We start from the raw sequence: 15,617 nt of genomic DNA on the forward strand, positions 1-15,617 counted from the left end.
CACCGGCGTAGGAGGAGCGCGCCCAGCGGGGTCCGCCCCTGGGCCTGTTGTCTCTCCCGGGCCAAGGCGCCCCCTGCCTAGAGGTGAGGGGCGCGCAGCCCAGGAACGCCGTGCGCGAAAGCTTCCTTGCACTCCTGCCTGGGCGGGAGCTGGGCCTCAGAAAACACGGGCCCCAGAGCCCCCAGGGTTCCACATGGTCTCTCACAGGACATTCTAGGCCTTGAGGGCTCTGTAGTGGAGGAGTGGGAACTTGGAAGTGGCGACCTGACTGCAAGGAGTGTGCGCTACAGTACTCGTATTGACGCTTTGTGTGATTTATCTTGGATGTTTATTTGGGGGATGGGTTAAAGCCACCTCTTGGCCCCCTCCCCACTGGTGATGTTCTGAGGGTCTCTTTCCCCCGGATGAATGCTGCAAGAATGGTCCCCAGCCCCATCGCAGCCCCAGCTGGTGCTCCCTCACCCCATCAGAGAGCTGGATCTTCTGTCCTCGCCCCACGTCCCCGTTCTCATCCGTTTTCAGAGCCGGAGGGGGTTAAAGTTACCGGCCAGGTTCCGAGGCCCTCTTCCCTGTTCGCTCCCCATCTTTACAGGCCCAGCTGCGATGCCCCCTAAGTCCCGAGAAATAGATTTTCAAGCCTTCCCTCCCCTGCTCTCACTTTTCTCTCTCCAGTGATTCTTTCCCTGAGCTCATTCCCTGAGCTCGGAGTCTCTCCGCGCTCTCAGGCTTCGCTATGCCTCGGGGCTGGGAGGAGGAGGTCCCCGGCACACAGCCAGAACTCCGGTGCCCGGCCAGGGTCTCTAATTAGGCACCGCGGTGGCGGCGGTCAGCCGGGCCCTTCATCGTGGGCGCCGGGGACTTCACCCCCCATCCCAACCGCGCCCCATTACGCACATCCTGGTCACTTCCCGCCCCTCCCTGCCCCAGGGAGGAGCCTGAGACAGGTTATAGGGAGTGAATGAAAGAACTAACGAGTCACCTTGGTGCCCCGCCTCCCGGCCTTGCAGCCTAGTCGGTCTCCCGGTTCTCCAGCTGGACCAGAGACAAGGAAATAGAGAGACATCAGGGTCTGAAGAATGCGAGGCGGGTGGCTAGAGGGAAGTCTCCCTTTGAACCGTTTGGGGATTCAAGGACAGGGCTCCACAGGGGCTGGGAAGGGGCATGGCTAAGGGACCAGAATTAGAACCGAACCCTAGAAAGACTGGGCATTCGGTGGCCAGTAGTGGGGCAGTTGTCAGGGCTACTCAGAGAGTGACTTAGAATGATCGGCAGGCGAGAGGCTTCACAGAGGATAGGGCTGGGCAAAACACTGTTGGAGGGGCCGAAAATGGTGGGGTGACTCGAACGGTGTCCAGCAGGTCAGAGGCGGAGCTTCCTCTCGCCTCCTCTTCCCCATCTTTCTCTCCCCCCTCCAAAAAGACACACTGAGAAGTAAGAGCCGTGTGGACTAGGTGGTTGAGGAGTTTATTTAGGGGAGAAGAATTAATCATATTTTTTCCTCCTCGGGGATGGAGTCTTCAAACAATACCGAAGGGCATGGGAAAGGGTGGGGGTCTGGAGGGGAGGGGGAGGGGCCACAGCCAAACAAAATGGCAACACACAAGCACAGGCACTACCGACGTCACAGACACAGCAGAGGGTGCAGGATAGGGGCTCCAGACCGGGCCTCCAACCACTCCGGGACGGATGGGGGTGTGGAGGGAGGGAGGAGGCCGGGGGTGGGTGGAGAAGGGTAGGTCGGCCCCACAGACCCTTTGGCTCTGTCCTCTGAATGCCTAGCTGTCCCATCTCGGGGTAGGCAAGGGTGTGGGGGGTGCCTCTCTCTGGATCCCACCCCTTACCCTCCAAGTCTTATCTCTCAGCTCTTCTCAGGCCACCTCAGTCCCCAGGCTTGGCCAAGGATATTCCCCCCTACCCCTAACGAAACCCATCCCTCAGCTCCTAACCAAGCCTCTCACCTCGCCCTCCCCACTGCCAAGCCCAACCACTTTAAAACATATTTTCTTCACTGCTCCTTTGCGGGGCCGGGGCTGCTCCTTCAGAAACCACCATGCACGCCCCACTCTAAGTCCTGAACTGTCTAGAACACGGACCACGACCTCACTCCAAGTTTGGCCCATTCCTGAACTCCACTTCTTGCCTTGCCCAAGGTCGGCCCCCTTTAGAATCAAACTCTGTCTCTCGGAGTGTTCAAAGCCACACCCCTTCCATAGATTCTGGTCCCAATCCAAGGCCCGCCCACTCTGGGGCCTCACCCACGGCCTGCTTCAAGCCCCACCCCTTCTAGAACCACGCCCTTAGCGTTTTTCCAAACCAAGTGTCCAGGTCCCAAGTCACACTCCTTCCGTAGAACCCTGTCCTACTCCAACCCCTGCCCACTGTGGGCCCACCCGCTGCCTCACCCAAAGCTCCACCCCTTCTAGGACCACACCTTCAGCTTCCTTCTAAGCCCCATTCTAGAATGCTGTAGGGCACCCTTCTTCTTCAGACTCCGGATCCAGTATGTCTGGAACCCAACCCCTCTGCTTACTAGCCCTGTTCATTCTAGAGGTCCTCTCCAAGACCACCTTGGGTCCCAAGCTCCCCCAGCCTCTGCCTTTCTTCTCTCTTCAGAGTTGAATTTTCCCTAATGGCCCCTGTTCAGGCATTGCTAGAGGAATCAAGGCCCGAGTTGGGAGGAGGGGAGGGAGAGAGGGGAGAGCCTGAACTCACACCCACCCTCCCCACACAGCCTTCTGTCTCCTCCCTGTCCCCCTTACAGAGCCCCCCAACCTCAGGGCACAGGGCCAGGGAACAGAGAGGGGCCAAAGGATGAAGGGGAAGGGGTGGGGGTAAGAGAGGGGCCCATGCAAGATCGGGTCCCTAATGCATAAGGGGAGTGGAGTGGGGGCAGGGCTCAGACAGATAAATAGATATTTATATATAATATATATATATATAAACAGCAAAGACAGTTAAGGGTCTCCTGGTTTGAGGGGTGGAGACCTGGGGTGTAGGGATGGGAACGGGGGGCAGTCCTTCTCCTGAGCTCTTGCCTACCAATGGGGTCCTCCCGGGCTGCACTGACCTGTGGAGACAAAAGATACAAAAGGAGAGGGGGTCCAGACACAGGTGGTGCCTTTAGGGAAGGGCTGGGCTGCTATGCCTCTGCCCTGGCTTCACCCACTATCTGCCATGACCTTTCTTCCTTCCTTCTTCCTTCACTTATAGTCTTGGGGTCAGCTTCATCCCAGCTGCCGCTGCTGGGAATATATACCTTGCCTTCACTAGATTAGGTACCAAAGAAATTATGGTTTCCCCTTCTCCCAATCCAAAAAAGTCTGTTAACAGGTACTGTACTCCTCGTTGGTGGTAAACTGTATTGAGCAGAGCAAAGATCCTTATCTTTGTGGAGCTTACATTGTAGCAGGGGAGAAAGACTTAAACAATTACCATGATGCATAAATAAGTTATCTAGTATGACATAAGGTGATAATAAGTGAAATGGAAAAACAAAAAGTAGACTGGGGCGAGGGGGATTAGGAGTGACAGTAGGGGAAGAAAGGTTGCTGTAGTAAGTAGGTAGTCAGAGAAGACCTCATTGAAGAAGTGACATTGGAATAAAGACTTAAGGAGGTGAGGGAATGAGCCACGCAGATAACTGGAGAGAAGAGCATTCCGGGTAGGGAGCACAGCCAGTGCAAAGGCCCTGGGGTGGGACCACGTCTAATGTGTTTGAGGAACAGCCAGGAGATCAGTGGGGCTTCAGTGGAGTGAGCAAGTGAGAATGGTAGGAGGTGATGTCCGAGAGGTAGGTAATGGGGTCACATAGGAGCTTGTAGACAAGGTTGTGAGGACTTCAGCTTTGACTCTGGATAAGGTATAAATCAACTGGAGATTTTAAGCAGAGAAGAAGAGTAAAATGATACAATGATACCGGGGCTAGATTGTGTAGGGTCTCGTGGGTCATAGTTTTGGCTTTGGCTTTTAATCTGAGTGAGATGGGAGCCCCGGTAGAGCTCTGAGCTCTGAGCATAGGAGCGTCGTGGAGTGATTTAGGATTTAACAGGATCGTTCCCCACGCCATGAGCAGAATATAATGGGAATGGGGGTGGAAACCAGTGAAGAGGTCCAGGGAGACAGTGCGAAGATTATGGATATATTTTGAAGGTAGAGCCAACAGGAATTTTTAGTGAATTAGATATGGGATGCCTGATAAACTCCTCCCTGCCCTTTCCATCCTGGCCAAGTGCCAGAAGCTACCTCCACCCATGTGTTGCCACCTCCTTGCCTTTCCCCTCTAACGCCATCAGCCTGCCTCTACTCCCCGTCTTCCCCCCTCACATTTGAGGGAAATCTCGCTTCTCTTTTGAGGCCCAACAAGAAGGCCGGCAAGTCTTTCCAATGCGCCCCCCACCCCACCCCGCCCCGCTCCGCCCGGGCCCTTTTCTTCTTTGAAATTCCACACTACCTCCCTCGCCTTCAGGGTTGTGGAGAGGTGGCGGATCTGTCACCTCCTTCGGATTAGTGATCTTGTCTGACCTTCATGATCCAAGCCCGTTTACCCTCATCATCTATTGGCCTTATCATAACGTATTGGATAAGACCCACATCTTCTTCCCTCCATGGCTCCTGCGCCCAGCGGATTTCCCACTACGCAAGTCCTCCTGTTATTCCCTCCTTTCATTGGTTGCTCTGCCCACTTCTCTCTCCCCGCCCTTCCCTCAGAGCAGCACTTCTACCTCTCTCCCATTGGCTTTTCATTCTGCCCATTTTCAAACACCACTCTTCTGCTCTCCACCATTGGCTAGTTTTTCGCCCCTAGCACGTAGCTCCGCCTCTCTATTGGCTCCTTCAAATTCCCATCCTTACCTGTCCGGCCAGTGTCCTACTCCTATTGGCTCACTAACCCGCCCATGAAAGGATCATGAACCCTCCTTGGCCGCCCCGCCTGTCTGTCACTCACCAGGCTACATCTGATTGGAGAAGGAGGTGGGCGCACCCTGAGGGCCATAGCCTTGCTGCCCGTAGTCGCCCTGAGGTCCGTAGCCACCGCCACCGCCACCGGCGGGCTGCCCGTAGTCAGGCTGATAGCCGCCCTGGGGCCCGTAGGAGTCCTGGGGCCCGTACCCGCCGGGGCCCTGCCCGTAGCCTGCCTCGCCGTAGGCATCCCCGGGCGCCGGTTGCTTCTCGGGGGCGCCGGGAGGAGCGCGCAGGAATGGGGCGGCCCAGCCTGTCTCCTTGAACACGAACCACAGGTTGCCGACCCAGAGCACCAGGTTCAGGAAGCCAAACACCTGCGGGGAGACAAAGCTCGGCTGTTGTCCTGCGCCCATTGCCCTGGCGGCCCCGGGGAACATCGAGGCCGCTTGCGTTGGGCTTGGATTCGCGGGCGCCCGGATAGTGGTGGTTTCCGAGACCCTGACCCTCCGAGTCCCAGCGCATGAATGTCAATGTGCACAAAAATCACCTTGGTGGGGAGGGGGGCGTGGGGCGTGTTAGAATTCAGATTCCCGGGGATGTTGAGATATATCAGTATTGCATATATGTGTTTATGTATTTGCATATATACACGTTTATACATGTACAAAATATAGTAAACCTAATTTTGTAATATATAGTAAATGCTAAGCATAAATTTTTATTAAATATGTAGATATACCGCTAATGGATGCATATATACACATACATATGTATATACAAATATATGTATAAATACCCATGTATAAAGTATATAAATATACGCTTTTATATTAAAACAAATATATACATTTGTATAAATATATACAATGTAATTCAATTTGGGGACAGAAAGTAATATTTCCACTTTACAGCTGAGGAAACTGAGGTGCACAGAGGCTTAGTGGCTTAGATCTTAGATCTGTCGTAGCCAGCAATTGACAAAAAAAGAGTTGGAATCTGAGGATCTGTAACACTTGTATACGACTTACCACGTGCCAGGCCCTTTTCTAAGCACTTTGTATGTTATTAGTTCACTACTTAACTTTGGAGCAGGACCTCTTATTTTCAATTTATATGCTCAAACTGAGGCCTGAGAGGCTGAGTAACTAGTTTTCAGGTCCTAGAGCTTGCAAGTGGCAGAGCTCGGATTTGAGCTCAGTCTGACTCTGGCCAGTAGGGGGCGTCCATACGGGAACCATTTCAAGTTATTCTTTCATTTTGCATATAAGGAAACAGGTCCCAAGAGGGTACTTACTGAGTTGCCAGAGATTCTACATGACTAGGCTGAGCCTGTGATCCAGGTCTCCCAAACCTAACTGGACAGAAGGTCTCACGTTCCCCTTTTGGGGACAGTCTGTGGTGTCACAGTGGTTACAATTGCTATCTCATCCTACAAGGCTCTGTTGTTGGCATGCCTCCTCCAGGGAGCCCTCTTGGATTTCCTCTGAACTCTCCTCTCATTCTCTCTCTCCACCACTCCCCATGCCAGACTAGGTTTCCCAGCGACCCTCCCCAGCTGGCCCAGCCAGCTTCCCAGGGCTTACCACCGAGGTGTTGAGGCCAGAGGTCACAGGGTCCCTCAGCTCCTTGCATGTATTCCCCGTCTGGTGGCAGACAGGCATCCCCTTGATAATGTTCTCTGGGTCCGTGGCCATCTTCACATCTGACAGCCCCTTGGCCCAGGCCGACGAGCTAACCAGCCACATGAAGGCGAACACTGCCGTGGCCAGAAAGTCCTAGGCCGGGCAGGGGGGAGGGAGATGGCACCATGAGTGGGCTGCTTCATGCTGGGCTGTGGGGCCTCCTCAGATCACAGGCTTTCTTGGGAGGGGTGTCTCCCAGAAGAGGCTTGTCTCTCCCCTGCCTTTCCAGCTCTTGAAGCCCCCAACACCCACTTGAAGGTGGCCCTCCTAGCTTGGGCTTGTCTGTGCATGTATGTGTATGTGACAGAGGGTGTGGGAGTGTGACTGTGGCATGTGGGGTGTGTGTGTGTGTGTGTGTGTGTGTGTGTGATTCTGTGAGATGGTTGCCAAATCTGTGGAAAGTAGTGTGTCTTTCCACTTTTATCTGAATGTGGGAATTTGTGTCATTTTGTGTCTGGGATGAGGGTGTATGAGTACAGCTGGGTAGGAATCAGTGTGTCTGTGTGGTGTGATGACAAGCATGATTGTCACAATGAACCTCTGTGTGCTGCTTTCTTTCATCTAGACTGTAGGGTTTTGTGAGAGGTGGCAAGTTTCCAGGTGTCTGGGATTCTGTGTGGGCTGTGGGTGTGTCCCTGTCACTCTGATTCGGTGTCTCTGATGCTCATAGCAGCAGCAGTAATGTGTGCGGCTGTTATCAGGGCCGCTTGCATGTGGGCCTGTCTGGGATTTGACGTGGCCTCTGAACATGGCTGTGTCCCCAAGGCTCCATGTCCCCTGGCCCCTGTATGCATACGAATGGCTGTGGGAGCTCACCAGCATGGGCCCTTTGTTGTTCTCTCGGTACTTGTTCTGCAGGAAGATGTAGGTAGCCAGAGCCCCCATGGAGTAGAGGAAGGCAAATACGGCCACGGTGACAAAGAATTCAGCCGATGAGGAGTAGTCCCCCACGAGGAAGATATTTTTAGGGTCCCCTTGGCAGGTGGGTGCCTCAAAGTACACTTGGTACAGCCTGTGGAGAGAGGTGGGCAGGTGTGGCCCAGGCCCTAAGAACTCCCTCCCCTCCCCCCTGCCCAGTCATGGGTCTCCCCCAGATTCTGACAAGGTCCCAGGAAGAGGAGGAAATAACCATTCACGAGCACCTACTGTGTACCAGTCACATTTCATTGATTGCTGAGAGCATGCTGGTGAAATAGGTATTACTCAGCCCTCACTCCAACCTAGGTACTTTGGCCCCTTGGTTATTCATAGAACATACCAGGCACCCTCTCACCCTAGGATTTTTGCACTGGAATGCTCTTCTCCTTCAAGCTTTGCTCCACTGGTCACCTTCTCAGTGAGGTCTTCCCTGATCTATTTAATTAAATCTAACCATTCCTCCCAGCACTCCTTAGCCCCCTTCTTTGCTCCATTTTCTCTGTAGCTGTGATACCCCATCTGACATACCATGTATTTTACTTTTTTCCTTGTTTTTTGTTGTAACTGCAAGAGGGCAGGGCTTTTTCCTTTGTTTTGTTCAATGGTGTACCCTTAAGGCCTGGAACAGTGCTGCCACATAGTAGGCGCTCAATAAATGTTTATTAAATAAAGTATATGGAGGCAGAAACAGAGGCTCCGAGAAACGCATTAACTTGCCTAAAGTCACACAGCTTGTATAGGAATGACAGAGTTGGAATCTGAACCTTGTGTTTTTCCCCCTACGTCATGTTGGCTCTTCTCCCCACCTCACTTCAGGTCCCCAAGAGAAAAACAAATGTGTACATAGCAGAGGAGAGCCCAGGGACTACAAAATAGGAGGAGACAGACAGAAAGACAGGAGGGTAGAAGGGATGCTGGAACAGGATTCGTGTATGTGAGGTGTGGGCGGGGGTGGGGGGAGCTGTAGACTGGGAAGGCATGTGAGGCTAAGGCCTTTCCTATGGTGTGATGGAAGAGGGGTCATAAGGAGGAACGTGTGTGGAGAGAAAGAGCAGGGTGAAGTCCCAGAGATCTGGCCTCAGGTTGGGGGGCAGGATCCAAATGGTGTCAGTGCCCTTGTATAGCAAAGGCCCTAAGGGAAGGGCTTACACTTATTGATCACCTCTAAGCATTTTACATAATTTCTTCACTTAATGACCCTCCCCCAGAATTCTCTAAAGCAGGCATTATTATACCTGTTTTACAGATGAACAAACCGAAGCTCTGCAAGGCTAAGTTACTTGCAGAGGGCTGCATGGCTGCTAAATGATGGAGCTAGGAGTTGGATCTGGGTTTAAGTTTCTGGGTTTCTAGGGGGAATGAGGGATCTTTGGGGGGGATTATTGGGGCAGTGGCAGGGTTGGTCGGGGGACACAGGGCAAAGATTTTTTTCCCCTGGGAGGCTTGGGGGTGAAGGGCAGATCCTCAGCACCCGAGGCCCTAGACATGGGAGGAGTTGGGGTGTCCACAGATTTTTCTGGTCTTCTAGATCCCCAAAGGGCCTGCTCTCAGCAGTATCCCATGCTGCAGTTCCCACTCCTTCCCCAAACTCTCTTGGCTTCTGTGAACTGGTGGATCCCTGGTTGTCATCCCCCGCTTCCCCAGCCTCTCAGACCACGCCTCCCTGGTGCCCCCTTTTCTTTTGATTATTGCTCAGGCCCTGCGCTGGCCTATCTTCTCTTCAGTCTTGCCTCTCACCCTGGGTGATCCCTTGAGCCTACATTTACCCTTAGTGCTCAAAAATCCCTAATTTCCAACTCAATCCCTGATCTCTTTCCTGAGTCCTTTAAACTTATTTATTTTCCTTATTTTAACAAACACTTATGGAGCGCTTCTTGTGTGCCTGGCATTATGCTAAGCATTTTACAAGTATTAATTCATTTAGTATTTATCATATCCCTGTAAGGTGGGTATTATTATCCCCTTTCACAGATGAAGAAATGGAGACCCAGAGCAGTTATGTGATTTGTCCTAGTAGTGGAGGAGCCTCAGGAGCCTCTATTGAAATTGTGTCTGTGGGTCTCTGTCTTCCCATTCCTAGGAGGTAAGCCTCTCCATGAGTGCAGCAACCTTGCCTGCTTGTGCTCACTCTTGTGTACCTAGCACCCGGCACACGGTATGAGCTCAATAACTCTCAGAACTGTTTAATTTGGCTTAATCCTTCCCCATGGCTAAGCAGCACCCCCTCATTATTCTTTATCATAAAACCCTGCATGAAGATGCCCTCCTTGGATTTCTCCCAATCTGCAATTATCCTCTTTAGTCATTTGTTTATTTGTTATAATGTTGGCTCCATGAGGGTAGGGAGCTTGGTCTGTTTTGTTCACTGTTATATCCCCAGCACTTTCAGCAGTACCTGACATACAATAGGTTCTCAAAAACTGTGTATGGGATGAACAAATGGGAATTAAATAATAATATTGGCTAACATTAATTGAGCACCTACTGCCTTAAGGATATACATATGTGTGCATATATATATATATATAAAATTTTGAATCTTGTTTATTGCCAGTCTCCTGCCCCTCCTCTTCACTAGAACACAGCCAGAGGGCAACAGCCTATGCCTGTCTTGGTCACCACGTGTCCTAGATGTCCAGAGGAGTGCCAGGCACAAGGTAGGTGCTCAGTGCATGCGCAGTGATCTGAGTGGGTGTAGTCTCCCGAGGTTGGGGCTGGGCAGGAGCCGCTGGGGAGGAGGTGTTGGCCGGTCCCACCCCCCACCCCCATCCCAGGTCTGTCAGGATCCCAGGGGTGGGCTAGTGTGGGGGCACACCTGAAGGGGTACTCGAATTCGACCTCGATGTTGAGGTCACTCTTGGTCTTGTTGGCACAGTCCACACTCAGCTGGAGCTCCCCACTGTAACTGCCGCATGTGGCAAAGGCGAAGATGGCAAAGACCTTGGGCAGCAGGGATGGGGATGGCCACGGTGAGCCTGTGTGCACGTGGGATGGGGCTGCCCTCCTCTGGACAGATGGGGCCCAGCATAGGCAGCAGCAGATGGATTGGTCCCCACCCCCACCCCCTAATCAGGGCTCAGCGAGGCCCAAGGACAAGCTGATTAGAGGGGTGTGGCTATCTCTTCCAGTCTTTCTCCCAGTGTCTCTCTTGGCTTCTACCTCTCAATAATGCTCTGATTCCCCTTATTCTGTCTCAGTCTATTTCTGTCTCTGTCTTTGTCTCCCTGTATTCTGCCTGTCTCTGTTGTTCTCTGTGTCTGTTTCCCTCGGTATCTCTCTGTCTCTGTTTCTCAATATGTCTTTGTCTTTCTCAGATGTCTCTGTCTCTCTGTATCTCTGTTTCTCTCTCTGCCTCTCTAGTATCTATGTGTGTCTCTTTCTGCTTCTTCTCTCTCTCTCTCTGAATGTTTGTGTGTGTGTGTGTGTGTGTGAGTGTGTGTGTGTGTGTGTGTGTGTGTGTCTTTCTGTTTCTTGGTCTGTCTGTTTCTATCTCCCTGCTCTGTCTCTGACATTATCTCTACGGTGCTCTCTCTGTCTCCCTCCTGCCTCTCCTTCTGTTTATCGGTTTCTCCTTTTCTCTTTTCCTGGAGGGTCTCTTCTTCTCCCTCTGTCTCTTTCTCTCCCCCACCGCATTTCTCTTCCTCTCTTCCTGTGTCTGTTTCTCTTTGCACCTCTGTTCTCTGTGCATCTTTCTCTGTCTCCCTTTTCTTTGTCTCTTTCTGTTTGTTTCTCTCCCATCTCCATATCACTTTTTTCCTGGTATTTCCATCTCTGTCTCCATCATTCCCAATCTCCCATTCTCTCTGTCTCCTTCACTGTCTCTGGGTCTCTCCCTGCAGCAACCAGCTTCAGTCTCCACCTCCCCTGCCCCTCTCTCACCTCAGGAGAGGAAGTAGGACGTCGCAATCTTCCACTTCAGAATGGGGGTACCCTTGGCCTTATGTGGCGTCACATCACAGCCCATCTGTTCTCTGACCCCAACCCCCTGAGACTTCACCCAGGAGCCCAGTTCCCCCACCCCCTTCTGCCCCCCCCACCCATCCATCCCTCCCTCCTTATCCCTACTCCATCCCTGCTCTTCCAGACCCCACTACCTCCCTCTTTCTCCCCACAGCCCAGACCACACTCACCCATTGCAGCACCTTCACAAAGCCGAGGGGCTCCTTGACCACCCGGAACTGACCCCCGGCCACCAGCTGAGGAGAGAAACGGTGGGGAGGGGTGGGGTTGTTGGGGATGGAGAGGGAGGTGGGGGACAAGGCCACCAGGCAATGACCCCTGGGGATAAGGCATGTGATCTCTGGGAGGGAGTGACGTTTGGAGAGGCGGTGAAAAGGAGAAAGTGACACTTTGGGGAAGGTGTGAGCTCAGGGTCTCTGAGAGAAGGTCCCCGGGGTTCAGGGCTGGTGGGGACGTCTGGGGAGATGGTGAGATAGATGGCAGAGGGCGTCAGGGGTGAGTAAGATGGGGATGGAGTCAGGACTAGTTAGGGAAGGGGAGAAGGTCTGAAAAGGTAAAGGTGAGTCAGATGGTGAAGGGGATCGGGTGGAGAGAGTGAGGAAGGAGTTGGGGTTCATTAGGGTGGGGGAAGGGGTCTTGGATGGTGAAGGTGAGTCATAACAGGGAGGGAGTCGGGTTTGCTAGCATGAGGGAGGGATCTGCAGCGGTAAAGGTGAGTCAGATGACGGTGGTGGGGTGTCTGAGGTGATGAGGATGGGGAGGGGTTAGTCCTGGTTAGAGATGGGCGAGGTTCTGAGGTGGTGAAGAAGAGTTCGATGGCAGAGAGGGTCTGGACTGATTTGATTAAGGTGGAGGAGGGCTAGGACATGGCTTCACTGCATATGTGCTGGGGGAAGGGGGACTAAGGGTTTGGGAGAAGCGAAACTGATCGTCCCCCTTGGTCTGCTCTGGGGGAAGAGGTGGTCGTCTACCAGGGTACCATCTCTGTTTGGAAGGGGCAGGTGTCAGCCCTCCCCTTCACCCCCGCCCCCACGCCTTCTGTCGCTCTATTTCCTAGCTCATCTGCAGCACCCCCCATCTTCCTTCTACTCTCCCCTCCCCTCCCTCCTTGCCTATACCCTGGCTCCAAGACCCCTCTTCCTTCCCGGTTGCCCGTAAGGAACTGGTTTCTGGCGGCCCCCGCTGCGGCAGTGAGGACGGCCCTCGCTGCGGCAAAGGGCGCACTCCTTCTTTTCTCCACCTCCCCTTTCCTCCCCTCGCCTGCCGCAGACCCCAGCCCCAGCGCCGGGGACCGGGTGTCCGCTGCTAGGATTCTGGCCACCACCTCTTAGAGTCGGCGGATTCGCAGCGACCCCGGCGAGGAGGCCGGCCAGCGGCGGGCTCTGTCCGCGGTGCTGGAACGCGTACCTGATTCACCACGTCCATGTCGGCCAGCAGCAGCATCAGCAATGCGGGGGGCGGGAGGCGCCTGCTAGCAAGGGCGGGCGCGGGGCGCGGCGGGGGCGGTGCGCGATCGTCGGAACAGCCCAGGGGGCCGCAGCTCCGCCCCTCGCGCCCCCGCCTCGCTCGCCGCGCGCGCCTGCGCACAGCGGCCGTGTCTAAACGTCGCAGGCAGCCATTCCAGTCCAGAGGCTGCAGAGGCTGGAACCGTGAAAATGCTTTCAGAAGGTCGTTATCTCTGAAAACACAGCTAGAGATCTGGGGAGGTGGGCCGCTGGGTCCTACAGTAGGACAATTTGCCAGGCCGTTTGCTGAACTGTTGAATGTGTTCACTTATTTAAGCCTTAGAACATCCCTACGTGGTAGGGACTATTCGCCCCATTTTTACTGGTGAGGAAAATTAGTCCCCAGAGAGGTTAAGCGACTTATACAAGGTCGCCCAGCTAGTTATTGGCATTGCCCAAAGTCCCTGCAATTTAAACATGGTTCAGGGTCTTGAGGGTTTCTTCTCATCTGCATTTTAAGCACTTAAAAAAAAACCCCTCCCCCTCCAACCATTTCCCCTATTTCGCTCTTCCTCAAAGTGTTGCCTACTCCAACTCTCAACTTTTTACATCCTGTTTATTCCTTAGTCCTCTCTTAGTTGGACTATGCCTCCTTCATGCTACTAAAACTAGGCCCACCAAGGTCAATGGCAATTGCCATGTGGCAAAATCCAATGGATAAATACAGCTGGAATTTAAGATGCTCAACCTCACTCATACTAAAAGAAATGCCTATAAAAGCTACTAAGACACTGTTTTTCATCTTTGAGGGTGGTGAATATAAAAGGTTTGATAATGCTCAGTATTAGCAGTTGGCCAGAAACAAGTATTCTCATACATTGCCAGTGGAAGTTAAATTGGTATAACTTCTGTAGAGGGTAATTTGGCAAAATGTAGCAGACTAATAAGTCCATATATGTGGCTCAGCGTTTACACTTCTAGGAATTTGTCTTACAGAGAGATTCAAACGTGTGCTAAAAGAAGTATGTATAAGATAATACACTGCAGCACTGTTTATAAAGTGTGGACACTCCCCAAATGCTCATTACTGCTGGCCTGTTTAAAGAAACTCATGTAGAGCCGCAAAATGGAGTACTATGTAGCTGTCATTACTAATAATACGGAGCTGTGTAATGATAGCCAAGATACTTAGTTAAGTAAGAAATGCAAGGTACCAAATTATGTGGGAATTGTGTACAAAGAGAAGGGAAGCATTATATCAATTATAGAGAGAACAGCTAACATTTTAAATTGTGGCTGTTCTGTGAGCTTCCCATATATCACTCATTTAAATCCTCACAACAGGGACTTCCCTGGTGGCAGAGTGGTTAAGAATCCACCCGCCAAAGCAGAGGACACGGGTTCGATCCCTGGTCTGGGAAGATCCCACATGCCACAGAGCAAGTAAGCCCATGAGCCACAACTACTGAGCCCATGTGCCACAACTACTGAAGCCCGTGCGCCTACAGACTGTGCTCCTCAACAAGAGAAGACACCACAATGAAAAGCCCGTGCACTACAATGAAGAGTAGCCCCCGCTCTCCGCAACTAGAGAAAGCCCGCGTGCAGCAACGGAGACCCAATACAGCCATCACTCAATCAATCAATCAATCCTCACAACAGCCCTATGAGTCAGGTACTACTACTATCCTCATTTTATAGCTGACTAAACTAAGGTGCAGAGAGCTGAAGGAATTTTCCTAAGGTCACACAGTTGGTAGGTGGTAGAACTAAGATTTGAACAGGTGGTAAGTGGTGGAACTAGGATTTGAACCCAGGAAGTTTGGCTCCAGCACCTGTTACTCTTAGCCACTGTGCTAACTTATCAGTACAGCATCCTATAACTATATAAAAGATATCTGATACAACGGGTTGCCTCCAGAGAGAAGGGACACTTTCACTTTACACCCCTTTGTACTTTTGAACTTTGAACCATCTGAATGTATACCTATGTTTTTTTGTTTTTTAAACAAACACACTCACACTCAAATTCACACAAATATGGAATATGTAATGGGTACTTCAGTTATTGCCTTTTCAGGGGAAGAGCATGGGTTTTGGCATTCAATTGCTTGAATTTGAATCTCACCTCTGATATTTGTTCCTGTATGACTTTGGACAGGTAAAATAATTTAAAATGGTACTTAGAGGATTGTTGCACTGATTAAACAAGATAGTCACTGTAATGCACTTAGCACAGGGCCCAATAAATGGTTCGTTTTACCTTCCACACATCTCTGGAATCTACTCACTTCTCACCATCTCCTCTGCCACCTCCCCTGGCTAAGGTGACCATCGTTCCTGCCAAATTTAGCATCCCCAGTCTCTTCCTCCTCCCATCTGTTTTCAGCACACCCGTCAGAGCATCTATTTAAAATGCAAAGTTAACTATGTCACTCCCCTGCTCAAATCCCTCCCATGGCTCCCCACTGCTTTCAGGAAAAATCCCAGGGGTTGGGGACTGGCATTCAAGGGTCTGCATCATCTGCCCTCAGGTGGCTTATCCCACCTCCTCCCTCAGCAATCGCCCTTCACTCTCTTTACCCTGCCCATGACTTACTTTCCCACAATACACCGGCCCAACCACTCCAAGCCTTTGTTTCCAGACCTAGTGCAATTCTATATTCTGAGTTCTAGCCTCCAATTTTGGCTTCCCTCAAATTTCAGTCCT

The 15,617-nt window shown here is 52.0% G+C and overlaps 1 protein-coding gene across 1 annotated transcript; it reads right to left on the bottom strand.

Annotated features, from left to right (window-relative positions):
* Positions 1-1,448: 1,448 nt before the first annotated feature.
* On the bottom strand, positions 1,449-12,916 carry SYP (synaptophysin). The gene is made up of 7 exons (XM_065900703.1): positions 12,870-12,916; positions 11,633-11,698; positions 10,318-10,442; positions 7,401-7,596; positions 6,486-6,677; positions 4,946-5,276; positions 1,449-3,067 (listed from the first exon to the last, which is right to left on the bottom strand). The coding sequence occupies exons 1-6, from the start codon at positions 12,903-12,905 to the stop codon at positions 4,950-4,952; spliced, it is 942 nt and encodes a 313-aa protein (XP_065756775.1). The 5' UTR covers positions 12,906-12,916; the 3' UTR covers positions 1,449-3,067; positions 4,946-4,949.
* Between the last annotated feature and the right edge of the window lie 2,701 nt (positions 12,917-15,617).

This window comes from Phocoena phocoena, chromosome X, assembly GCF_963924675.1.
Source record: "Phocoena phocoena chromosome X, mPhoPho1.1, whole genome shotgun sequence".
In the NCBI taxonomy this organism is placed as follows: Eukaryota; Metazoa; Chordata; class Mammalia; order Artiodactyla; family Phocoenidae; genus Phocoena; species Phocoena phocoena.